This window comes from Haliotis rubra, unplaced genomic scaffold, assembly GCF_003918875.1.
Source record: "Haliotis rubra isolate DU_JTF1 unplaced genomic scaffold, ASM391887v1 Scf145, whole genome shotgun sequence".
In the NCBI taxonomy this organism is placed as follows: Eukaryota; Metazoa; Mollusca; class Gastropoda; order Lepetellida; family Haliotidae; genus Haliotis; species Haliotis rubra.
Genome location: NW_025765392.1, coordinates 599,308 through 627,284, shown reverse-complemented (window position 1 = coordinate 627,284; position 27,977 = coordinate 599,308). Strand labels below are relative to the sequence as shown.

General features: G+C 40.2%; 1 protein-coding gene across 1 annotated transcript; it reads right to left on the bottom strand.

Moving 5' to 3' along the window:
- Nucleotides 1-614: 614 nt before the first annotated feature.
- LOC124269482 (synaptotagmin-6-like) lies at nucleotides 615-26,580 on the bottom strand. Its single transcript, XM_046704494.1, has 7 exons — nucleotides 26,429-26,580; nucleotides 18,702-18,913; nucleotides 10,222-10,387; nucleotides 8,937-9,074; nucleotides 4,968-5,281; nucleotides 4,137-4,257; nucleotides 615-3,369 (listed from the first exon to the last, which is right to left on the bottom strand). Exons 2-7 carry the CDS (start codon nucleotides 18,891-18,893, stop codon nucleotides 3,065-3,067), a joined length of 1,236 nt encoding a protein of 411 aa, XP_046560450.1. The 5' UTR covers nucleotides 18,894-18,913; nucleotides 26,429-26,580; the 3' UTR covers nucleotides 615-3,064.
- Between the last annotated feature and the right edge of the window lie 1,397 nt (nucleotides 26,581-27,977).

The following is a 27,977-nucleotide window of genomic DNA, read 5'->3' as shown; positions in this document are numbered from 1 at the left end:
CTGTATAACGACTTATTTACCATAATAATACAACATATATCATTTTGATTAATTCTACAATATTAGGCTATTACGCATATGCCTATTTAACATTGCATTACTCAAACTGGGGGCTATTTTCAACCATTTATACTGTTCCAGATGTCAGTAGTCATTTGTACCTTGAGAAATGTTCATCAGAGAAACAAATTGAGAATATAAACGAACAGATAATCAAAGATTTGTGGCCTGAATCATGATGCACGAACATCAAAAGTTTACCTGTTACTAGTGGTATTTGTCCTTGCGTTGTCCGGCGTTCATAATGAGCTGCAGTACAACACACGTTCTACCCATATGGGTAGAAGCTTATATGTTACAATCCATAAAGACTTATAAACTTTAAAGGCACAATGCCACACATTTTCGACAATTGTTTGGCCTATGTCATATATATTGTGGCATATACACTCACCTTAGCTTCTTTTTGATGCAATAAAAGAATTATTATCCCTTATGACTTGCCTGAAGGCGATAATTGAAACTTCGAGGCAAACAGCTTCTAAACAGAGAACGTTTGCCATATATGGAATGTAAACAATTGCTCCGTACATCGAAAACTTTTGCGCGCGGTGTTGTCGGTGTTTGCCGAACTGGTTTCATAAGTTGTGCGTAGGATATTCGTAAAGAGCGCTCCAAGGGACGTAACTCTGTGGGGTTCGATTGAAATAATTATCGGCGCAAGAATCTATTTAATGCAACGTTGCATTAATTCATTCTAGCTATTTAATATAATACTGTTATCTAAATACGTAATTTTGATGGGAATTAATTATATGGTAGTTTCCTGATGGCTGATAGTTAGCATGACTGAGAGAAATGCATTAATTTTTCTTAGAGAAGTTTGGTGTGATACAGTGCCTTTAGTGCTGCAGTTGGCGTTGATGAACCGCCCATGACAGCAGATGTTACATGCTGGTGGAAAGGTAAACATGAAAACGTATAGTACAAACATACATTGTTCATCCACAAATATAATGTAGCTGGTGTTGGTGTGCCACGGCATTCAGATAATACACACTTAAGGCATTAAGATGAAAGAATATAGGGTATGGAGACAGGTTACTTAAAGGCAAATATATTTGTACAAATATTCAAAAGGTGTCAAAACATCCAGGAAGTGCAGAATTATGTACAAAGACATTTCCTGATCCAGGAGTTGTGTGTAACAATGCATGCAGAACTCAAGTACTGTACAACTAGAACCCCGCTCAAGAACTGCAGATTGAGGATCACAGCTGAGTTCTTTAGTTCCATGGCTTACACTGGGACTGAAATACCAGAAACCCGCGACAAAGAAACCCTACTTGGCCGCTTGACCAACAAGCCGTGCTGTCAAGATTGGAAGTCCTACTAATGAAGCCAGACAATGCCCGAAAGTCGGTGATCAGCTGAGGTCAGTCACCGAGGTCACCCTGTTCCAGTTCTAGTCACCTGGTAGTGTGTAATTCTATCCTGGAATCTGCTGCTTCAACAGACACTGAACTAGCATAATATTGGGACATATCTGAATGTTAAACAGGAATGTATCAAATGCCATATATTAACTACATACAGCTACTTCTTTGATTTGTAATACTAAAAGGAGTGGCAGAATGTTGAGATAATATTGAAAATGTTAACAAACTGAAAATGTTTGAAAATCATGGAAACATATAAAAAATATAAATTATGCTATTACCTTTTCACTAACAGTCGTTCTGCATAAACACAAACTGTGAACATCTGGATATGTACAAGCTCGCGATATTAACAAATGGAAATATTATATCACGAGGCAAAAAGGAAGCATTACTGACAACTTACAAGTGACTTACCCACAAGTCTGTGACAATACCAAAACACGTGTAAATACATTGTATATATACACATAATATATATATATCACACCACACAGCTGCACGTACATACAGCTAAACTGCTTCATTGGCTTGGAAGTAAAATATGATCAATAATCAAATGGAATATAATTATGCTCTTCCAAACGTTGAGTAAATACTTCAGACAAATTGTAAATGCAACTGTTCTAACATTTCCATGGTTTTCTTGTATACTCTTTCATTCCGTGAAAATCGATTCACTGTAGCTATGTCTGACATTGTCTTGTTGAACGAATATGAAATGAGAACGTTGCTGAATTTGTTGATATGTGTCTCAGATATGACCGGTTGTTAGTGATTACAATTCATTTACTGTAGATACTGTTCGAACAATGCAGCTAAGAATCCACAAGATGCATTGTTTCTGTCTGACGAATGGACATAGACAAACATACAACTTTATCATTACCATGTCACAAAATGTACACTGCTTGCAATAGTTTTCCATTAAACAACTGACATCTCATGAGGTTCATGGAATGGTACATATATTCATCTGTATCAATAACGCCCAATCGACAGCTCACACTGCAGTCAACCAGGCGCCAGTTGACATGGCTTATCCAAAGAGTGTGGAAGGACAAGTTCAACGCCCTTAGCACATGTAAGGCATTTAATTAATACAGATGTACCTATATTTCCGGTACTTTTCCTACCTTTCTGTTTTAGTGTCACAGCATGGTGGCTCATAGTACTGTCTCATCTCTTTTACTGCAGTACAAATTTATAATAATCGATCTACCGTAGTAGATACTGAACAGTAAGTGCAGTAATGTCTCATGTTGGTAACTATAATTAGTGTCTGAACAGATCATTGTTATTGTTCAAACCGTTCCCAATGTTTAGCACCTGTGTCCATGGGTGTCGACCATCTTTCTTGGCACCAAGTCACAGTTATACTCCGTCTGAAGAGAGTAAGGTGGCGGTTCAAATTGTTCTGGAAGTGAATTGGTATCAATCATGTGGTCAATACAAATACCAACTTGAAACACAAACGATTTCCCGTTTTTGTAGTCTGTTTTGTAGGTATTGTTCAGATCGTATCAGCCACCTTAGCTGAATGCATATATCGCACATTCCTTGGAGTCACGGTGGAACTCAGTGTTAACAGTGAACAACGGTGCGACATCGTATGGACTTGGCAGCTACTTTCTAAGGTTATGCCACATGGCATTTGACTTTCTCTGATTGTGTAGCATTTCATTCCAGTGATTGCCTTCTTTCCCCGGCCTGTCTGGGCCCAGCATACACCGACCGATGATTTCCCCATGTCCGATCAGATCATGGTCCATAACACAACACTCCAGGCCCACCTTTGGTAGCACGTCCGCCGGAACGTTGAACGTGAGGGCCTCGTTCCAAACCGGATTTGTTGAACTACGTATAACAGAAGTCTTCTTTCTCTTGATCTTCTTTCCTTCCACAAGGAGGGTCAACCGGACATAAGGATCTGGAAGAGATTTGGGCAAACTCGTTATCGAGGTTTCTGTGATACATATATCTGTTGTTATATCCGTTTTTTATTCTTACGACGTATCCTATCTCTGAAGGTGACAACGTTCGGACTGATAGGTACTAATGGTGGGAGGCATTTTGAAATGTTTAGTGATGATATATGTTTCAAAGCATTAAATCAACAACACTAGAGAATCCAACGCAACAGATTCTACTGGGAGCGAAAGGCAAAAAAGCTATGGAATTGAAGGTTTGGATCAATGAGATATATATATATTGCAGATTTCTTCATGTGCCTTTTCCACGTAAGCAGGCGCAAAAAAATGACATATTAAAAGAGTCTCCCACATTTATACAGCAATATGTACACGTCCAAATAGAGTTCCTAATAATACATTGAAAACAGGTATGTTTTGAGTCCTGACTTGAATGTGGCAATACTATCAGAAACTTTAAGATTGTATGGGAGTAAATTCCACAAGGTTGGGGCTACATATGAAAAAGTCCGGTTTCCAAAAGTTTTAATCCTGAAGTTTGGCACAAACAGAAGCTCTTGATTGGATGATCGAAGGCAACTCCCAATGTTCACGAATAGGCTAATCTGTCCTGCTTTACTTTTCACACAATGTGCAAACTCAAGTATGTATATGTTTGTGGCCTGAAGCCGCATAGCAGCAAATGGTTCCTGATGTTCGTCAAAGCCATAGCTAAAGATCTATGTTTTCTCTAATTTCATACACAGCGCTAATTTCCCAAGCCTACCTGCTGAAGGTGGGTTGCTGGACACGGTCAGTTCCTTGGCCTTCATGATGACCACTGTGAGGCGTTCGGCAGTGGGGAGATAACTCAGCGACACCAGCAACTCACCCAGTATGCCCGAGGCCTGGAAGGAAGCAATGTATTTAAAGGGAGTCCACAGTACTTACATCATGCCAGACAAGACTAAGCCGTTGGACATAGTAAACAGTAAATGTGTGACACATTATCTCTGGATTACATACGTAATCATTCAGTTGTGCGATTGGTATGAATACACAATGCCTCTGCAGGCGATTAGGTGCTTTACTTAGAGAGTGTGGGTTCGAATCCCGAAAAGAACTCAACCCAAAAAAAGTACTGGAATCTGTACTTTACTGAGAAAGTGCCATCCAATATATAACTATTACATGTTAGTTTGATATAATTATTATTAAGTATACTTCTCGGAGTAAGCAGATGGTACTTGCTAGAACTGTAAGTGGGTTCAAATGCACTTTTAATGGCCGATGGAACCGTTGTAGTTATGAAGAAATCGGTCAAAACCATGGAATGAATGTTACTTGTTTAAGACTTGATATCAGTTTGAAGAAGGTTTCATTAATATTACATGACAATACATTTCCCTTCAGGCATTCAAACATTTAAATATTTGTAATATCGAAGCTTAACTTCAAAGAACCGTCTTTCTTTTGAAACACAAAGGAACCTGAGTCAGATACGTAAGTTTATGTGAGCAGTTCATGATGGTGATGTGTAAAGACACTGTAGTTCACTTTAACAAAAACAAAAAAGGGTTAATCCCCGAATGTCATAATCACAGCTAAAGGTTCTTACCTTTTGATGTTTCTGAATGTCACACCACATTTCCACACTGTTGCTGATTTCCACCTTTCCCAGGTCAATCTGCACTTCGCCTATAACGTTATGACGAGAGAACTTGTCGTAATCATATATATGAAACACTAACAGCTTGTCTTTCACTTCGTCAAAGGCAACAGGGAACTTGAACCGTTCGTTATAGTAAGGGTTAGAAGTCTTCCTCTTGACGGATGACTGTCGGATACGCTCGTCAACGCTCGGCACTAATGCAATACGTATGTAGGGATCACTGAATCCTCCGAGAAGTTCCGATAGTGGCAGGTCTTGGGCTGGAGCAAAACGTTGTAATCAGTTAATCATTGGGAAAGGCAAAGAAAAAAGATGACGTTCGATAAGGATCCTTTTGATCAATTAGAGCGGAATAATTGAAGCAGCTTGGCTTCAAAAGCAACAATTCAGGCATGAGAGGGATTATGGTAAAGCAAAAAGGGTAATCGCAAAAAGCGAAAAGGCAAATTTTACTGAACAAGCTGATTTGTCTAACAGATCCGTCAAAATGTTGTTTTCTTAACATTACGAAACAATGCATTTTGTCTTATACGTTTACATTCTTCTTTCCAAGTGTGATTCTCATGTTCACGGGTACATAACTTTCGTTTCTACTGTTAAATCATCAAGTCGTGGGAATTCATTAGTAATAAACTGACCTACGAAAGAACGTACACATCTGGCGTCTAATTTTCCAAAACAAACTGAACTAAATATTTTGAAAACTGCTTTGATTGTGATTTGCAAGGCCAAATATCGTTTACATGTTGCCAAAACAGCACATACATTCTTTACAGTTCTGTGTGTGGAATGAGGAAAATCATGATTTCGTTGAATCGCAAGTGCATTTGTGCTCCAACAGTATATGAAAGAGGCGATTGAGATTGTTAGTGGTAAACATGTTAAAAGCACACATTTCCAAATACCAACATTCTATAGAGCGGAGAACAAGCCGCTGGAATGTCGTAGATGGGGGCTTTGAGCAACCATGTTGCCAGAACGATCGGATGTACAATGCAGACCATCGCCAGACTACTGCGACTCTTCAGCCAGACTGGTCAGACATGTGAAGACCACCACGGATGCTCACAGTGACGTCATCAGCATCAACAGCGTTGGGTCATCGCATCAACACAGAACACACCGATAACACGTCAACATCGGCTGAATCGTCCACTTTGGGTTACAGTGTTTCCATGGCAACGTCGCAACTGGGTACGATATATGTTGTGTTATGAACACAATGTTTGCATATTTGCGACTTGTCAGTCACCATCGAAAAACTGTTCAAACTTTTTGCGTTTCCTTTGTACATCAGTCTATGTTCCATATCTATTGAACGATTTGACCAACGTTCAAATTGAACTTGTCGTCGCCCCTATTAAAGAATTCAGCTAACTCTGGTGTCATCAATCTGATGATCCTTCATGTAACTGAATGATGTGTTTAAACACGTTCAGTGTTGTCATTCGACATTTGACATTCCGAATATTGACCAGTGTGGCTCGATATCGCGCTTGGCATGTGTTTACGTATGGCCTGTCTACAAATTGAATTTGGAAAAGCATCAATATGTACTCTGGCCATCTTGAACACAACAGGCGCCAGCCGATAGTTCTATAGGCTATGTATCAGTGATGGTAACAGTCTCTGTCCATTATAGACCCCTGACCAGGAAAGGAACCTTAGACATTTCATCGCAGGATACCATACATGTAGCGTGTGCACAATGCTCATAAAGAGCCATTCCGCATCCAGACAGCACATGAGGGTATGGATGGCTTCTCTATTCTTATCATGCGCTGAAAACAATCCCAAGAGCTGTTCACCATGTGATCAAAAGCACTGTCTCATAAGACGCACTTTTTGTGAATGTGTGTTAATGCGATTGGGTCTAGACTTATTGATTACTGTTTACTTACAGAAAGAATTGAATCTGTCGGCATCATTGGCTGAGCACTATAAGGGTTTTAATGCCCCTGCAGACTTGACCAACAAACTATCAGCGGAAACGTCAAACAACAGACGTTAAGTGAGTGATTTACTTTAGTTTTACGCCGCTTTTAGCAATATTCCAGCAATATCCAGCAGGAAACTCCAGATATGGGCTTTACACATTGTACCCATGTGGGGAATCGAACCCGGGTCTTCATCGTGACGAGCAAACGCTTTAACCACTAGACTACCCCACTGCCCCCTGAAGTTGAGTATAAATTTACTGTCCATTCAAATATCATATACCATAAACTAGTGATGCAGTTAAATATGTCTACACGTTCCGTGTATATTATATGTGGAAATATACGTGCACTATCGAGAATAGAACAGCCTTTTCATACACAGTACAAGCTCACCATTACTGGACAATATCTTTCTATACTCCTGAAATATTACTGTTTATCGCAGAGAGTGTGTGTGTGGTTGTGGCCGGTGATTATGGTGGAATGACTTAATGGTGAAGTAGACCACTGGAAGAACATACACAAATATAGATGTGGCTATACATTCCTATTTAGTCCGACCATTCCTTGACCTATTTTCCAACCCCCAAATCCGCACAGGAAACAGAAGTATTGTAATTTCCCCGATCCCCAGTACGATGACCTCAGCAACTTTGGTTGCTGTCCGATTGTGTTCTGTGTAATTTAATAAGTAAATAATTCTTATGACCTCACTAGTTCTAAGTATAATCTGTGATAATCTAGTGGTTAAATAGTCCTTTGAGGACAGGTTTTTATACAGTATTAATATATATAACTCTACCCCAATGATGTGACGTAAACGTTTAACCCACTCTACCCCAATGATGTGACGTAAACGTTTAACCCTCTCTACCCCAATGATGTGACGTAAACGTTTAAGTCACTCTACCCCAATGATGTGACGTAAACGTTTAACCCACTCTTCTAATGATGTGACGTAAACGTTTAAGTCACTCTACCCCAATGATGTGACGTAAACGTTTAACCCACTCTACCCCAATGATGTGACGTAAACGTTTAAGTCACTCTACTCCAATGATGTGACGTAAACGTTTAAGTCACTCTACCCCAATGATGTGACGTAAACGTTTAAGTCACTCTACCCCGATTACGTGACGTAAACGTTTAACCCACTCTATCCCAATGATGTGACGTAAACGTTTAACCCACTCTACCCCAATGACGTGACGTAAACGTTTAACCCACTCTACCCCAATGATGTGACGTAAACGTTTAAGTCACTCTACTCCAATGACGTGACGTAAACGTTTAAGTCACTCTACCCCAATGATGTGACCTAAACGTTTAAGTCACTCTACCCCAGTGATGTCACGTAAACGTTTAACTCACTCTACCCGAATGATGTGACCTAAACGTTTAACTCACTATAACCGAATAATGTGAACTAAACGTTTAATTCACTCCACCCCAACGATGCGACCTAAACGTTTAACGCACTCTACCCAAATGATGTGATGCAAACAATATCGTATTTACATTCCATACAAAAGTAGCAAATATAATCACAATTATTAATATTTCAGAAAATCTCAGAAACAAACTAAGCTGTCAGAAACTATGAGTCCCCATAAGCCTTTCTTCCTCATTCTTCATGAGACTCTAACAAAAGAAGATACTCCGATTGTGTGAAATGTCAAGGCGACAGATGCTGATTTTCACGCCTTCGCAAATCCACGCTGCTATCGAGTGTGGTTTTACGGGTCTTATTGTCCGTCCATAAAATAAGTCAGTATTTAAACTGAAAACCAGAAGTCCAACAAAACATTTGCAGAAAGCCCCAACCTTTCAAAAGAATTTAATATGACTTAAATGTCAGGGTCGAGCTCTTCACGAAATAGCTAGTAATTATCTTCGTGATAGGGTACCGTTACTAATGGCGGCTAAATTAGTAACACCTTGCTTCGCACGACATTATCTCTAAGACTCGACAGACCTTCGATCATGTGCACCACCAGATCCGACGTCCTGAAGTCGTAAGTGAGCCTTGTGTGAAGACGACCATGCCCGCCATCCAGGGAAGACTGCTGCAGAACCACGTCTCGACGAGGATACAGATCTGGTCGGATAGCACCTGCAATAGGAGGAGTGAGTGAGTGAACTGAGATCTAAGCTTTTTCATGACAGTATGGCAAGATGAAGGAAGTGCTTTTACATACGTTAGACGTTACCTTAGAGAACGTGTCAATAATATCGAAAGGAAGTGATTAATTATTTAATGATTGTTTTCCTTGAAGACTATTCTGGTCAACCGAGGACAACCGTTAAGGTTAGAACAACAACACAGCTACAACACATGTTAACGAGACTATATTATTATGACATGCAATAGAGGCCTTCACTATTACTGAGTACGAACTAAGACTGTGTATTGGCAAATACATTGTATTGCAATATGCTACGATTCAGGTACCCGTATTTCGATACGTATTGCGATATATTGGGAACTTAAATGTTTGACAGTGAGTGACAATAATTGTGCATGCCAATCCTATTTCCTATATCATAATCATATATGTTATGATTCTGATAACAGCAGTCTCAGTATTAGGTTGCATAGTCAGGGATTCTACTTTCTTTTTTATGTAATTTTAGTATTTCAATATGACGTTTTGTCATTGAAAAACAAAGAAAAACATTTGTTGTGACTAAAAGTCTGTGTAGTTTTTAATTTAAACCATAAAGATAATCACAAAAAAACTTCATACATGTTCTTTACCCAATATACCAGTTGTCAGAAAAACATGTTGCAATACGTTTCGTTTGAAGAGCGTACTGCGATATACAGGTATACCGGTAAACCGGTAATACCGTGCAGTCCTACCAGTAGGTACACATATGTGTTATTCTGAAAGGCTAAGTCCCCAGATGAGTATAATGCCTGGGGACTAATACCTTGTGTACAGGTCAGATGACACCGATTCCATGGACACTGAATAAACAACCAAGAACATTAAGAGCAATCTGAAACGTGTTTGTCCGTAGCTGTTGATTGATGACCATCAATGATGGTTTTATGTGGTGTCTTTGATGTCCCAGTCGTGATGAAGTTACACGTTCACCATATACTACCTATAGATGAATACATCTGGGACTGATAAACTTTTTATTGTCTCCGTATGAACCAGGACAGTGTTGTCAGAATATTGATTCAGTTGAGCTTCATTCGATTGGTTTTGTATTAATATATGAATTTGTGGGTGTCAGTTAAATTGTTTTACCAAAGTTGGCTTCAAACACCAGACTGTCAACGCTGGCGTCGCTCTTAGCACTAAGGCTGCTGGTATCGTCGGTGAATTGCTCACTGCGCAGACTTCCTCGTGACGTAGTCGACATTGATGCAGATCGAGGCTGTACCGGCCGATTCTCTTTGGTGATAGAAATTTCCTGAATAATTGAAATATACATTATGATTGGTATAGGAACATTTATCAAACGGAGGATTTCGTATTCGGACGGTGGAGTGGTCCTGGATGATATTACGTGCTGAAGAACCAAGAATAATGCTCAAGACGAATCTTGGATTTGAACCCAGTCATGGGTTTCTGGCATACATCCTAGACTAACGCTTAGTCTCTGAATATATATAATTTCGATGGTAACAAACAAGCCCATTTAAATTGAAAAGGAGCCCCAGGGAGACCAGAGATTCAGAACCTGAGGAAATCTAGACTTGTTTCATTTAGAGCTTTAGCACTGCAGATAGGGCTTGGCAGTAGGGAAAATAATGTGGTTCGGGGACTGTGAGACAGACTACATACATCCCTACAGTGCGAATTGAGGCGCCATTGCAAGCCAGCTTGAAGGACTGCCAACACTCAATGTACCGATAATGCACGTTTTTAAGTCTGTATGTTTGTGGCTTTTGACTCATCGTGCAAGTTGTTTGGTTGGTTTGTTATTCATTTTAGCATTTATCCACGTACTTGTGTTAGACGGTAGTGTAGTGTTAAAGGAAGTGGTCAATGGTACGCTGTAACATTTAGCAGAAGTTCACAAGATTGTGCCTTAACGATAACTACTTGTCAGGAATGTATTATCTAATGTAATGCAATACAGAGGAAGTTTACGATATCTTGATGCTCTTTAGACTACGAATCTGGAATCTTCCAGAACAGCGTCAGACTAATCCTTCATTGTATGGGTTTTACTGATGACGTCAGTGGTGAACGCACATGTCCTAACTCTTATTTTAATCTTGTTTTTCCTGATGTCGACAGTTCGTAATTTCAGGGTGATTATCTGGAAAATTCACACCTGAGAATTCACACCTGTATTTCAAAAAGGAGATGTGTCAAGGTCTTCACGGTACTGATGCTCTTGTGGAGCCAGCAAAATATGGACTGTTATCAATCAGAAGAGCCACGGCTTATCATTCAACGGTTAATCCTAGCGCTTAATGGGAAAATTCCCGTGTTTTGGGTGTAGATCACATGTTTGTGTCTGGCACAGGGTGGGGGCCATAGCCTAGGGGATATTCACATCAATGCCTGACAAGAGCGTTAATGAAACATATCGCGATATCCTTGACAACCATCTCTGGGTCGATTTAGCAGGACAGTTTACCATCAATTCATACCGATTCAAGGAAGATAATGTCCTTGTTTATCACGGACTCGGACGTAGCATTGTACAACGTTCAGGCAGCTTGCAAAACAATTTGACGAGGACACTAGCCAAGGGTCAAGTTAAATATCTGTGCCTGTGGATCGGCAAGTTAAGAGGATGTACATGACCTAAATATGTCCGAATTGTTAAATCTGACCCTGCACTAATTAACGCAAAGACAGGCGATAACTCCAAACGAACTTCACTTCTCAAAGTCATGGGTTTGAGTAGTCTCCCTTTGATAAAGGGAGATTACTCTATGGTGATTACAAGTCGACTGATGATTAAGCAGGTAAAAACAATATGTGTGGGCAATTGGTATTTTCGTTATAAGTATTGACCTCATTGTCTTATAAACAGGTTTCAGCTAGAACTATATCCATTGTTGCCACTGTCCGAATGACTGATCATTGATCCTCTGACGATTTATGTTCACATTCCCAGAAAACTTGCAATGTTTAGGTAATGTTTGTGAGAAATGAAAACGCCAGGTTTTTAGACGACAGCATTATGGAATGACGTTTTAGAATAAAGAGGTTTCACGCTTGTTTGATTTAGGGTGAAAAATTTTCTTAACTTGAGAATATACACTTTGTATTTAGCGAACCTGGAATATTCCCCAAACAGGATATATTGATGCCACCCTGAAACACACTCGCGTAATAAACTCTACGTCTGAAAATGCCAGCCGCGTTTATACGCTTATGCAGCTGAGCATGAATGTCAATAAAAACGTGGACAAAAGACGCGACTGAATACGGTATATATAAGAAAGTATGTATGTTGCATCATATCAATATTCCAGGCTTGTGACGGCGGTATGTAAATAATCTAGTCTGAATGAGACAATCCAGTGATGCATATAATGAATAATGATCTACTCTATTGCTACACGACAATAAGCCACAGCTATGTTAGTGAGCCTGACCACTGATCCCGTTAGTCGCATCTTAATTATAATACTGATCTTCTTTGGGTAACAGATAATGGAAAATTGGTGCCACGATTATTGAATGCAATGTAATTGATAGTGGTCAATAGCTGCACCATTGAACACAGTGTAGTTGATAGTGGATAATAGCTGGGAAGGGTACTGAAAGCAGTCACCTGTAGTCTCCTCCTTGGTCATCTGATTCTTTACTCACACGTTACAGAATTTCTGCTGGGATTGAGTGAGTGAGTTTAGTTTTACGCCACACTCAGCAATATTCCAGTTATATGGCGGTGGTCTGTAAATAATCGAGTCTGGACCAGACAATCCAGTGATCAACACCATGAGCATCGATCTGCGCAATTGGGAACCGATGATATGTGTCAACCAAGTCAGCGAGCCTGACCACCCTTTTCCCGTTAGTCGCCTCTTACGACAAGCATAGTCGCCTTTCGTGGCAAGCATGGGTTGCTGAAGACCTATTCTACCCCGGATCTTCACGGGTCTGCTGGGATTGACAAAAACAGAAGCAATGGTAAATGCAAACAGGTTTGTGTTTAGCTTCAAGTCTACCAATAAAATTAAAACTAAAACGCCAATATCGTTCAGTGATGATCAATGAAATCGTCTTCAGGTGATATACCCCCTGAACTGGAATACCAGCCACCAGCGAAACCGATTCATCTGTTTCATGTTTCATGCTTAGATCCATGCATACAGGTTCAGAATGACAATAACTGTCGACAAGATTGCATACAGGAGCGATGACATCATCTCGCCATTTTACAGGACCTCCAGCCCCATTTCACAAGTTCAAATTACGCTCTTTCTACGAAGAAGTCATATCACCCCGTCAAGTACGGGTACAGTGGTGACGTGTCATCAGCCGGTCGTTTCGGCTGGTTCCCATGGTAACATCTGGAACTGGTCATTTGTAACGTCATTCCGACTTAACGTCACAATATGAATTGAATGACGTCACCACTGCTGACTACGCAACAATACTATTGTATGCGATATTTGTACGTATTAATAAGCACCGAATAGTCTTGCAATTTCAGTTAATCAAATACCATTGGAATCGAAAACCATTCGATCATGTTTTTCAACCAATCAGATTAAAGAACGGAGTGACTTTGGGTTTACAATTCACTATATTCCCGTTCCGTTTGGTTTGTAGGTGAACAATTAATCTGCATGTACATGCGTTTGAGATGGTGCTACTCGTGGACACGCAAAACTTTATTGTAGTTGCAATTGGAATCTTATACCGGTTATTTATATATTCTTACCGTTATGGAAGAGATGTGGTTTATTTAAAACAAAATTAATAGTGCCTGCTTGCGAATAGAAGCAAATCTGGTGTGACACATTGTAGACAATAGATTTGCAAAAAGTATACAATTAAGAGTAACTCTTTGTAGTTAGCAGTTACAAAAAAGAACTCCATGCAGAGTATCGAGCAGTAGTTAAGAATAGTCATACTAGTTTTAGACATTAAATCAGTGATCATGAATTAGTTAATACCACAGAAACTACTTGTACCAGCGGCCTTAACGTCAAACTGTTGAAGGTGTTGCTAAGGATAATATTAAGGTGAACCAAAACGTTTCCTGGAGGTGAGTTTACAAACGGCACGAGTCAACCAGAAACTCTGTACTATATGAATGTAATCATTTCCTGGGAATTATATTTTCTACCAGTGATGGAAACGTATGGCAGCAATAAATAATATTTTGCAAATCTCCATATTCAAACATTTCCCACCCTATATTGCACCTATCTTGGATGTAACGTTAATGCGGAACCAAGGAAACTATAATCACACTGGAAAGTTGGATTTGATAAAAAGAATAATTCGTTTTAATAACCGGACTAGTCTAAAAAAGATGAAACGATGCAAATTTAATGTCACCGTCGAAAAACCATTTGTTATTAAACATCCTGTATGTTATTTATTGTCTTTTATTTCGCCCGGCAGTTTCTCAACTCTCTCAATTAACGTTCATCTTAATCTGAACTGTTATTGACGTTATTGTGACTTCCAAGACGAAGACAGCTATTGCTGTTTCAGATTAATGGCGACCAAGGTGATAACCTTAAAATAACCAGCATTCTGTAACAGCCTCTCTCACCGCCTGAATGCAATAAGGCAGAAACTGAAGCTATTCTTCAATCTCACAATGACAAAACAGATTATCACATTGTGCTTCTCTGGATGGTGGCCTTGTTGCAGAGACAGACAATTTCCTTGAAATGTCGTCTTGAATCTAAACATCGTCAGCATTAGAGAAGAGAAAGTTTATACACAGGAAGTTCCCAGGAAGTTACCAGGCGGTCCGCCGCCTATCACGTGACCTTTACCGACGTGCCAGTGATATAATACGTAGAGACAGGAGATCAGCATCGTGATGGCATCTAAATCGAATTCATTGTAAATGAACACGAAAAACTATCAACTGTTTGGTGCTAGCACATTGCATCACAAGTTGCTTCGTCTGAAAACGACAGTGACTAGAACAATCGATGTTCACCAGGAAATTAAACCGCGGATCATCTTTAATGTCGTTCCTGTCCGTTCAATTTCATTTTAAACGGCTCATCAGGAAGGGACTTCCTCCCTTTCCTCTACAGGCTGCTTCAAATACCATTGTCAACTGGTTTTCAGGTGATCTTTTTCCACATAGAACATGTGTTTAAATCCTGGAAAACAGGCCTTACATGTCTTACAGTAAGCGAATGTTGCAATCAGCAATACATTATATATGACATGGCCGTATGTGCTCTTATCTTCTGGGCGAACGAGTGGTTGATAGAATTAGGTTGTGATACGATGGCAGGTTGAAATGTATAACGTCTCGAGTAACCGACGCGGTGTAAATTATACGACCAATCATTGAAAATCAGTGATGACACCAGCTGTTCGAAAAATGACTAACCATCTCCTACCCTAGAGGTAGCACCCGTCATCCTTACAGTTTGAAGAACAAGGTTTTAATTTACTGTCACCTGACCAATGACGCCCACAACAGTCGTTTCTTCAGATATGCATGGGATGACTCGGGACCTAATTCTGCCCCATGTTCCTGAGTCACGGGGCCTACTCTGCCCCATGTTCCTGAGTCACGAGGCCTACTCTACCCTACGCTCTTGTGTGACGGGGGCCTATTCTGTCCCATGTAAATGTGTGACGGGGCCTATTCTGTCCCAAGTTTCTGGGTGACAGGGTCCTATTCTGTCCCATGTTTCTGGGTGACGGGGGCCTATTCTGTCCCATGTTTCTGGGTGACGGGGCCTACTCTGTCCCATGTACCTGTATCACGGGGCCTACTCTACTCCATGTTCCTGTGGGACGGGGCCTACTCTACCCCCGCGTTCTTTGGTCACGGGACCTATTTCTGTCCCATGTTCCTCTGTTGCGGGGCCTACTCTGTCCCACCTTTCTGTGGAACTTGATTGTCGCTGTTATTCTTACAACGATCCAAACACTCCAAGTATTCCGACTAACCGAAATAATCATAGATTGATCCAAAGTTCCAAACACAATTTTCCATAATCGAACCCAAAGAAGTTTACCCTGAGATATTATGATCCATGTGAGAACGAGTTTCTTCATATAATAAAGATTGAATTTTCAAGACTATTTCACTTAAAGCAATGAGCATGCACGTGTGTGTGTGGCTGCTAGGCAGGACGTATGGCTGTTGTAAAGAGCTAGTCCACAACATGGCTTACAATGTATACTCCACTACTTAGACGCAGTGTCCTTAATCCGACCTAACAGGTGCTTGTTTCTTACCCGTTTTTCAAGAAAGATCTTGAAAGCACGATTGTGCTACTCCAGACTCGGTTATCTACTCCTTAATACTGTTGAATACAGCTGAACGAGTTACGCAATACATCGTACCGCTCAAACCCCTCTCACCGATATATATCACATTATTCATGTTATGCACGTGCATTATAACGGTATATATTTACTTCAATGGATCTAAAACGATATCCAATTTGCCACGGACCTCTGCTTACAACCGTTACGGATAAAAAGTACTGCTATTTGCGTCTACACGAAATTGATTTACAATACGCGTACGTTCCGTACATAGGAAGGCAACTGGAATTAGTACCCCCGAGCTGAACATAGAATATTTAGATTTCCCTCTTGAGCCCGCGATACCATATTTTTCAGAATAAAATACCTTGTCAATGTTCATTAGGGTTAGAAAGTGACAGCTGGTTGGACAGACCGCTCGGGATAACCATATTACACCGCCCACGCCAACAGTAAATCTGCCTTGTGAAGTTATCGTGTGCTGAAACGCCGTCTTAGCCACAGACATTCTACATCATGAAATGCCATGCACTTGATGATGTTAATGGTTGTTGATATGGTAATTCCGTTATTTTGCTGCCGCTTTTATTAGGATTTAGTTCTCATTGAAATTCCACATTTAGAGTTGGTCGTGAGAGCCAGCTGAAATTGGTCTAGAACGGTTACATGGTTTGACCTAGCAGAGGGCGTGTCATCCTATCAGTATGCCTTCTGTGTTGAATGTGGTACCAGCGACAAGGTTGTCAAGTCCAGACTAGAATGCTTCTTGGTTTTTGTTGAAAATTACCATCTCTAATTGCTGCTTGATTAAATAAAACGCAATCATCATATTAGTTTAAAATAGACATATGAGTGAAATGGCAGAAGTTAATACCACGACCAGGAAGTCTGGTGTTGTTTGAAAAACACCTAAACACAGTCGACATGGCGCAGCAATCAGCCTCTCAATCCGCGACAGAGGACCGCAGAAAGGAAACTGACTATCGTAAAAGTTTACAAATTGCGTGAGCCGTCACAAGGGTTAGTTTTACTGTCAAAATGTTACATGGGGTCGTGCAAGATCCAATTGTGGACAACGAAGTGCACGACAACCACCAATAAATGAGAAAAGAACCAGGTTTCAATAAATACGACATATATCACTGGTTCATTCTTGCAACAAATCTCTAAATTAGATCTATAGATAGGTAGGCTGAGACGAGGCGGATAATGGTATTACATGGCGAGTACAAATAGAGCATTGTGTCTGTGAGATGGACATGTGGTTTCTGTAACACGAAAACATTATGAAATGCATATGAACGACATGGCATAAAATGACATATGAACTATCGTGAGGGCTGGACTGACATACAGATAGACTTTACGCGATACAGTAGAGCGATACAGTGGAGAGACTGATGACCCCTAAACACTGGTTATAGACCATCACTGTGTAGTTGTTCTCGTTATTGCAAATTCATGCAATAACAGTAAATGGAAAGTACATCCAATCTGGTGTGTCTCTAAGCCAGGTTATTGTCTTTAGATGTCACAGTGCAGGTAATCGGCAATGCGTGCGCAGATTTTGCAGAACAGTGTTTCTTGCGGCCTGGGTGAAGAGATCGTTGCTTTGTTTCGTTCTGCTTTTAATTTACACTGTCGAGGAATTAAAGCAGGTTGTTTTAAACTAGTATTCCATTAGAGTTATTGTTTCGTGTAAGGCGGTCAGACAAAGAAAGCTATAATTCCAAAACTTCGTAAACGTGTACAGATTCTGAATCAAATGAAAATAAGGTTAAGGTATCGTGGATCACAAGGGCAAATTCTGTCAGGTGACAAGATGAATTTCTATTGTATGCGCGCGCGTACGTACGTGCGTACGTGAGTGTGTATGTTTTTGACGGGTGTGACGTGGCGTGATAAGCTCACCTTCTCGCGAACACCTAGAGTCACTATTTCATAGTGATGAATAAACACAATCTTCTTTTAGTAGATTATTCTTATGATTATAACGCCGCACTCAGCAATATTACAGCTATATTCCCATGTGAATAATCGAGTCTGGACCAGAACATCCTGTGATCAACATCACGTGCATCGATCTACGCAATTGGGATTCGATGGCGTATGTCAACAAAGTGAGCTTGACCATCCGATCCCGTTAGTAGCCTCTTACGGCAAGCATGGGTTGATGAAGACCAATTCGAATCCGCATCTTCACGGATACTAAGTTTTAAATCTACAGCGATTTAAAAGAATACGATGGTCGGTGTATGATGAGTTGCATGAGCTCAAGATCTGATTTCAAAATGTACAAACGATGTATTTTGTAATGTTATAATTCCTACCTGAGATCCTGACGTTAAAGACAACAAAGATGGCGGTTTGCACTCTCCAACAGCCTCGTATCCGCTGTGGCTTGAAATACAGGACGTTGCTCTGTGTCGTTTACGGTAAAGTATGTAAACGATAATGATGACGACAGCTACAGCTACCACAGAGACTCCGCACACCGCACCCAGGAGCAGCGGGGAAACCATGGCAACGCGGACACCAAAATCTGAAGCAGAAATTAAACGAGTTAAATGACATTGTCCGTGAACCCAAAAGTGTACCAAGACCACAGTCTTCCTTTTCATAAATGCGTTTGAAATAGACATATTCCTATGAAATAACAAATTTACATTATGATTGTCTTTCCCAAGTATGTCTGAAAAATGTATCCCTGGAAACTAAAACCAAATGCATCACAGACATATCAAGCATTATCCATATTCACACCCAAATCAGTTAGTTAATGCTAAGAATTTAAGAGTGACACTTGACACTGTAAAGCCAAATATTCATTTGTTGTAAATGTCCACATTCTTTCTCTCACATTCGTATCTTCTCATAATAGCCAACAGATAATATATAGGTATGACGAATGTTTGTATGTCATTGGAAAGAGAAAAGGTCATATAAGGCAGGCATGTAGAAATTTATTATTAAGTATTATTATTTGCACTAAAGTCCAAATTTAAACATGTATTGAATCACAGAATGGTTGATTCGGGATTGTCTGCCATGTTGTTTTGAATATTCTACTCCATTCTCCTAAACTGAACAAGCGGCATACAACTGTAAAACAATGTGTAATTAATTAATACACACACACACACACACACACACACACACACACATATATATATATATATATATATATATATATATATATATATATATACAATATTTGAAATTTACTCCAGCGTTAAACTAGTTTCCTGCATGTTTTAACAAACCAAAACACGCATTACCTTGTCATGCGTTTAAAGCAAAAAGCTGTCACTAATATTTGTTCAGCAGAGTTGTGACTCTACCGCTTGCGTGCGTAACCAATACACTATCTCAAGTGTATAATCCGGCTAATGAAACAATCACCAACAATGGCAAGTCCACCCGACTGTAGCCCACCCACGTAATAAGTCCTTCCACAAACTGTTATTTCAGTCACTCACGGCCTCTTATCGACCATGATTTGTGGCAATATAAAGCGCTAGAGTTCCGATATAGCTGCGCAGCTGACAGCATCTGCCTTAACGGCCAATGAATTAGTGAAAACACATCACCGCCATCTCCCCCATCACAACAATAGATGCAATATTTACACAACAGGCATCAAACTAGAGTTTGATATGTTTGTTCTAAAACATCGCATCTCATCGACACTGAACCCTTCTGGGAAGCAAATGTAGAACAATCGATATAAATGATTGATTCTTACATTGGCCGATCTTTGTGGACTCCTGTGTGGAGCCTCCCGGCAAAGCGGGGGTGGACATGACCTGAGATTCGTTTGACTTTACCTCCTGCAGAAGCTGGTATTGTTATCGCAGTTGTTTGCCATTCGCCGAATCTCCCTTCACCTGCCACGTTTCTGGGTGATTTCAAACAGATAACGCGTTTCCAGAAATACACGCTAACAGAAGGGGATCCTCGCCGCTAATCCGACAGCTTCCGTCCATAGTAATAAGCGTGTCAGAACCATGATGTACCAAATATAGCCCCAACTGATGATTGGTATTCACTTGAGGGTGTGCAAGCTCCACTAACTCAGGAAGGAGCATGCTCCAGTCAGTCACAGGGCGTCGAGCTCGTTATTGAGCAGAACAATCTGGTCTGGCTGCAGACATATTTTCGTCGATGTGCCATCACATTTGGCCTCAAATATAGGATGGCCTCGAAGAAAAACCTTTCCAAACTATGAATTATCATTCACTGTGAAAGAATACCAAAATGTTTAAAAGAGAGTCGCATCCAATTACCTCCCTGTGTCCTGGTTATTTAGGAACTACTGGTCTTTGACCTGTCAATCAATACATTATTTTATTCCTGACTGATATTTGGCACCTTGTGTTGTTATTCTTCATCAAATATTCTCATATCATCTCTATTCTTGGACGGCAAGTTCAAATGATCAAACATCTGCAATGGAGTACGAATGTTGACTGAATATGTGGAAGTTTCAAAAGCAAATGTTCTTTAAAAGAATTTTCGAATCTAACATTGAATAGATTTACGTCACACACCATGCTCGTCTCACATAGTACCAATGTCGATCACACGTTCATGGAACCGTCACGGAGCAAAACTGTTAATCACACGTTCGTGCATCTCTCATGTACTGATGTTAAAGACTGGTCCATACAACCCTCACAGGGTGTTCGCGTTAACCCATGACCATGCATCTCTCATGTACTGATGTTAAAGACTGGTCCATACAACCCTCACAGGGTGTTCGCGTTAACTCATGACCGTGCATCTCTCATATACTGATGTTAAAGACTGGTCCATACAACCCTCACAGGGTGTTCGCGTTAACCCATGACCATGCATCTCTCATGTACTGATGTTAAAGACTGGTCCATACAACCCTCACAGGGTGTTCGCGTTAACCCATGACCATGCATCTCTCATGTACTGATGTTAAAGACTGCGGGTCCTTGCAACCCTCACAGAGTGTTCGCGTTAACTCATGACCGTGCATCTCTCATGTACTGATGTTAAAGACTGGTCCATACAACCCTCACAGGGTGTTCGCGTTAACCCATGACCATGCATCTCTCATGTACTGATGTTAAAGACTGGTCCATACAACCCTCACAGGGTGTTCGCGTTAACCCATGACCATGCGTCTCTCATGTACTGATGTTAAAGACTGGTCCATACAACCCTCACAGGGTGTTCGCGTTAACCCATGACCATGCATCTCTCATGTACTGATGTTAAAGACTGGTCCATACAACCCTCACAGGGTGTTCGCGTTAACCCATGACCATGCATCTCTCATGTACTGATGTTAAAGATTGGTCCATACAACCCTCACAGGGTGTTCGCGTTAACCCATGACCGTGCATCTCCAACCCAAAGCTACTGCACAGCTCTATGTAAGGCACTGTTATACATACTCACACCGTATCCGTGGTAACCGTACTTCCACGTAGTCCATTTACAGTACATATAGCATGGTTTTAATACCTAGATAGAGACCCACTAGGATTTTGGGTCAGATTTGGTGAAAGCCACTAAATGGATGAGTTGGAAATTTCAGTGACTTTGTTGATTGCTTGTCACCATTCGTAACTACTTGCGTCATTCCGGCAAGCCGGATGGTCTTCTTGTAGGTCACGGAAAGAGGCGAGTAGTTACGAATGGCCTGTCCCTATAACTAAACAACGTTGGCCATGATATTAATCCTTGATTTGTGTGCTTCAGACTCGATAGTCAGTCAACGCGACAAAGCCTGAATATTGTTGAGTGGGGCCTTTAATCACCAAACACACACAACGATGGTTCAGTGTGCGACAGAAGTGTGTGTGTGTGTGTGTGTGTGTGTGTGTGTGTGTGTGTGTGTGTGTGTGTGTGTGTGAGTGTGTGTGTGTGAGTGTGTGTGTGTGAGTGAGACCTTAGCTGGTACATAATATGATTTGGCTGATGACGTTACGTACGTTGAAATTGTATAAGTCATTATGGAATGGATTGCTTCCATTTCCTCCACACTTAACGTCATGTATATTTGCACCAACAACATATTTGCACAACCCAGTAACAAAGTGAAATGTTTGGCTGCAGTTTCTGGTTCAAGGAAACAGGAAATATCACGCAACCCTGACTTTAATTCGTACCAACCTCTTTCTTGCTAAATATAAACAGAGTTCCGCAGGACTTTTCACGTTTGTAATGCTATGAGATGCTGGACATTTATGTACAATCATCTGCTTCACTCGCTCCCCCTAACAGGGAAGACTTAATTAAGTCCCCCTTGGCGCCAGCTGGGCGCCAGCGCCGTAACGTATGATTGCCGTCAATTTGTCAATTGTAGTCATGTTTTTCTGAAGACAAGGTTACTTTTCTTCAAAGCAGGTTCGTATGCATGGTTACGACCAAAGCTGTGTATCAGGTTTTTTACCAAATTTTCAAAACAAAACTGCGTGCAGTTATATTCTGCTGGGTGATCAGATATTATGAGAATTTTATATTTCACAATCAGAAAACATCATTGGAATATCAACCATGCCAATATATTTACTGTAATGCTGACACAATTTTACGTACATACCGAGCATATTTCTACCGTTAGAAAATGCATTTTGTTGAATCAGTTTAGTTTTCAAATACATGACATGATCTTTTCTCGGTCATTTCTTGTTCTGAGTATAATACTCAATGCAATGCATCTTGTTTGACAAAATAAAATATAAAACAACGTGACAATGCTGCTGCTGAGCATTATAATTACTACAACAGTAAATTGTTAATTATATGAGCGTTACTGCTATAATCATCAAAAGTGTTCTAGCAGACATTTGTCCTGAGTCCTTGTCACGTCATGTCATAGGTTCAGCGACAGTTTAGTCCTTGTATGTATTACTGGCAATAACGGAACATAATAGGTGACTAATAATTACCCAAACCAGCATGGCTCAGCGTCTGATTTCTCTCAACGTTGCACCACGAGGAAGTCAGGTAATGGTGAACTGTTGTAATGCTAACTACTGCATGAACCCACTCACCAGATGTAGCTGTTAGATGCAGTCACCTAACACCGTGCCGATTGGATAACTACTGCCACCTATGAGGCCTTTGGAATTCAACTCCAGTTTCAACTTTAACTTTAAAAAGTATGTCAGCGAAATGTCAGCTGAGGTTTCAATTATCAACATATGAGAAATGAATATAACACGTCAGCACTTCGAGTATCCACTGGGAGCAAAAGGAAAACAGTGGTAAGAATTGGACCACTGAAAGTCAGGGATGACACCGGGTGTTAAGAAAAGTATGTCCTCTACAGGACGCAACTGCTAGTCTCATGCGGTGTTTCCTAACGGAATACAGTAGTTTGTGAGTATCTATTTGGTAGAACAATTCACTTATTAAAGATTGTGCGCATATACTACGAATACATGACTGCTGGTAGGATCTCAAGTTCATTTGATACAAAACAAAACTATATATAATATAGGTGTGGGGATAACTGATAACAGCTGTCTGTGTCTTTGTTATGAAGAACAAAATGATGCATGGTTATATGACTGTACCAATAATGTGTGCAATGAACAGGACAATGGTCACGAGTCTGCAAGTAGGTCACGCTTCAAATAATGTGACTTACATATAAATATATAGCATGGTTACTCAATTGGTGCTGTTGAAGCAAAGCTGTCGTGCGTATGTATGCCTATCAAGCGCCTTTGAGCAGTTGTACTGGATATCGGCGCTATACAAATGCTTGTATGTGTGTGTGTATGTATGTATCATAGTGATATACTCTACCCTTCTTTATATTAAGTAGTAAGTTTTAATCGATCAAACTGTACGTATATCAGACTATTTAGCTTCACAAACATAATCGTATGTTGAATCATTCGATACAGTTCAACCAATGCATAAAATTAGGGAGAAGTCTAATCCAATGGCATCTGCTATCCATGTGATGTGGGTGTGCATGTACTGATCAATGTATGTACACAATGGCGGGTTAACGTTGCGTGTTCTGGGAGCAGGACAGTAACATCTGTCGCCCTGTGTCAGGCTGGAATATACAACATACGGCGAAGCAGTAAACGGGATGTTTGCCCTCCAGGTTGCCCCACTGACCTATATGGACTCTGTACGGTACAGCATCACTACTGCTTTACCCTACACTGTAAATCATATCACAAAACCTCAATGGTAACGCATTACACAGGACCCAAATGTCCCGTTCACTATACCTTGCAAAGCAGAACGTAGGACTCTCACATACCCTACAATATATGGTGGGCACAACATTAGGCTGAAGTGTACTCAACACTGTACAGTAAAGTATTACACGGGTCCCAGACGCCATCATCATTGTACCATACACAATGGTCTCAAACGTCATCATCACTGTACCATAAAGTATTACACATGTCTCAAATGTCATCTACACCATACAATAAGGTATTACAGTGGTGACGTCATGATCATTGTCCAGTGAAGTATTACACTGATCTCAAATGTCATCGTCATTTTACCATAAAGTATTACACTGATCTCAACTCATTGTACTCAAATGTCATCATCATTGTACCATAAAGTATTACACTGACCTCAAATGTCATCATCATTGTACCATAAAGTATTACACTGATCTCAAATGTCATCATCATTGTACCATAAAGTATTACACTGATCTCAAATGTCATCATCATTGTACCATAAAGTATTACACTGATCTCAAATGTCATCATCATTGTACCATAAAGTATTACACTGATCTCAAATGTCATCATCATTGTACCATAAAGTATTACACTGATCTCAAATGTCATCATCATTGTACCATAAAGTATTATACAGGTCAAACTATAATCCACACTGTAAATGAAGTATTACACAAGTCTCAAATATTCGCTTCCCTATATAGTAACGCACCAAACCGGTCTCAAATGCTATCATCACTGTACAATAAAGTATTACACAGGTCTCAAATGTCATCTACTTTTACAATAAAGTATTACACAGGTATCAAACGTCTTCTTTCCTACAACGTAACACACCAACAAGGTCTGAAATGCCACCAACTCTGTACAATACAGTATTACACAAGTCTCAAATGTCGTCTACACCATGCGGTAAAGTAGTACACAATTCACAAATGACACAAGCATTTACAATAACGTATTACACAGGTATCAAACGTCATCTTTCCTATAACGTAATGCACCAACAAGATATCTAATGCCATCAACTCTATGCAATAAAGTATTACACCGGTCTCAAATGTCGCCTACACCATACGGTAACAGTGTACACAAGTCTCAGATGGCATCTGAACCATTCGATGTAACGTTGAACAGGTCTCAAATGGCAGATACGCTATTTGCTAAACCACATGTCTCAAATACAGATAACCCTACACGAGACCAAAGGTCCTGCAAACCATACAGTAAAGCATTCCATAGGTCTACATTTGTCAGGATCATTGACCTAGAGACATATGTGTCAGAGTATTGGTACAATTATTGTCAATTGCATATACATTGTGTATATCATTTAGGTGGACATTGTTTTTCTATGATAAACATGTCTCATATGGCAATCCATTATTCCTCGAGATTTTACATTATTTGTCCAAGATTTCCACGTTATAAAAGAAGTTTCCCAAATAGAATGATCTAAAATATGTTTTGTATTTTAACAGTTCGTTCACAATGCATATGTGCGTCTCTAATGTCTACAGATAATTCACACGTCAGAACTTGTTAGTCAACCTATCGGAACATGGCCGTTTGGTATTTAGCTGCACTGCTGAATGTTGGAGAATTATATATTACTGTCAACAACCATATCGAATAAAGTGCAGTGCTAAAGATAGCGATGTGACATGCCCTATGGTTTGTATTCCCTTCAGTGGGAGACTGTTCTTTGCGCACAGCCACACCATAACGAAGCATTACTCGCGCCAAACACCTGCTGTCAAATTGAAGCCTAGCCCACGTCTTATTTCAACAAACTGGGGCAACAGATCCGACAAGCCTATCTACTGGATTCAGATAAACAAAACACTTACCCTAGTTGTTTCACAATGAGGGGAGAGGATCGACACTTTAGGTATCCCCATGCTTGAAATGTTTGTATGGTACACGTATGTCAGCCCTCTCTCGGTGTATCATGGCCGAGCACTGTGTCCCGTCCCAGTGTGTATGTATGTTAAAACCGATCAATAATGACAACTGGTTACGATTTTGCAACTGTTGGTCTATCGTATAACAATGTGTATTGACTGTTTCTCATCAGATGTGATGTTTAGTCAAGCATAGAATTGTCAAATTAGGTTATTTAACAATGACCCCTTTGTGCACCTTGTTGGCGCTTGTTAAAAGGTCATTATTGTCAAACGATTTACTGGCTGGCATTTTGATAATGGTCTTTGTGTTTCACATTCCTAACAACATGCCGAACTCACACTGACGTCATTTCAAGCATACCATGTAAATATATTTTTGGTATGGCATTGGTCAATGCATCTGGTTGCCATGGGACTTTGGGGCAACGGCCTTGCTGCTCTTAACATGAGAAAGAGCTATGGTCAAAGGTCATGTTTATTGATTATCCGTGGATTAGCCCAATCCCTGTTTGGCTCAGTGGGGACTTGTTTACGAGTTACAGTTCTAAAATGTGGCCAGTATCCTCAAAAGTACCACATTCGCGTCCTTGTAGGGCAATCGATGTTATTATGTTGAGAGAAATAACCAAAAATAGCCATCGTTTTGATCCAAACATATTGCGGTCCAGAATAAGTGCTTAATGATTAGTTTCTTCAACCACAATGTCGCTATCAGGAGTAAAATGTTTCGTTTGATGTGTAGTGAATTTATCTGACGTTAACCAGACCTCTGTTCTCTGCAATCGTGGAGAATGTCTTGCGTTTTCCCTGATTACAATGTGTAGGTTACGAGGAAACTATATGTGTTGTCTTCTCAAAACGTCCAGTTGTCACCTTTCATAAACATTTGTATTTTGTATGATCTGTTCTGTCAAAACTGACACCACTTCTGTGCGACTGGAGTAGCCAGTGGCAAAATGTAATTCTACCATGTGCTTTGTATGGTTGTAATGTTTGGTGTGAGTTATCTCCCAAAGAATATGATATGCTGGAATTAGTACAAAAATATTTCTGCAAAATGGTTCAAGGTCAAAACAAACGATCCAGCTCAGTTATTGCCAGAAGCTGTTTGGGACTCATTTCTATGCAGCCATACATAGAGCAGCAAACCCTCATATTCCTCGGGAGATTAATACGTGCTGATATCAGTTTTATCTTTAAGAAAATGTTTTGTTATAGATTTACACAGTTCATGTGTGATGACGCTCCTTCATTACGTCTAAAGTGTAAGACCTCACCCATCTTTCATATGTTGGCTTTGGTTAGAAAATATAGAATATATGACTTAAATATGTACCTGGAAACTTCTGTATTTCCCAGTAAACAACTATGGGCACATCAGGTTAAAACAGCTATTCATGAAGCAGACACCAAATGTATTATTTCAGAACTCTCTACAAGAGCAGCGCTAGCACGGTATAACCTTACCTATGAAAATTGTCCGAGCAGGTTG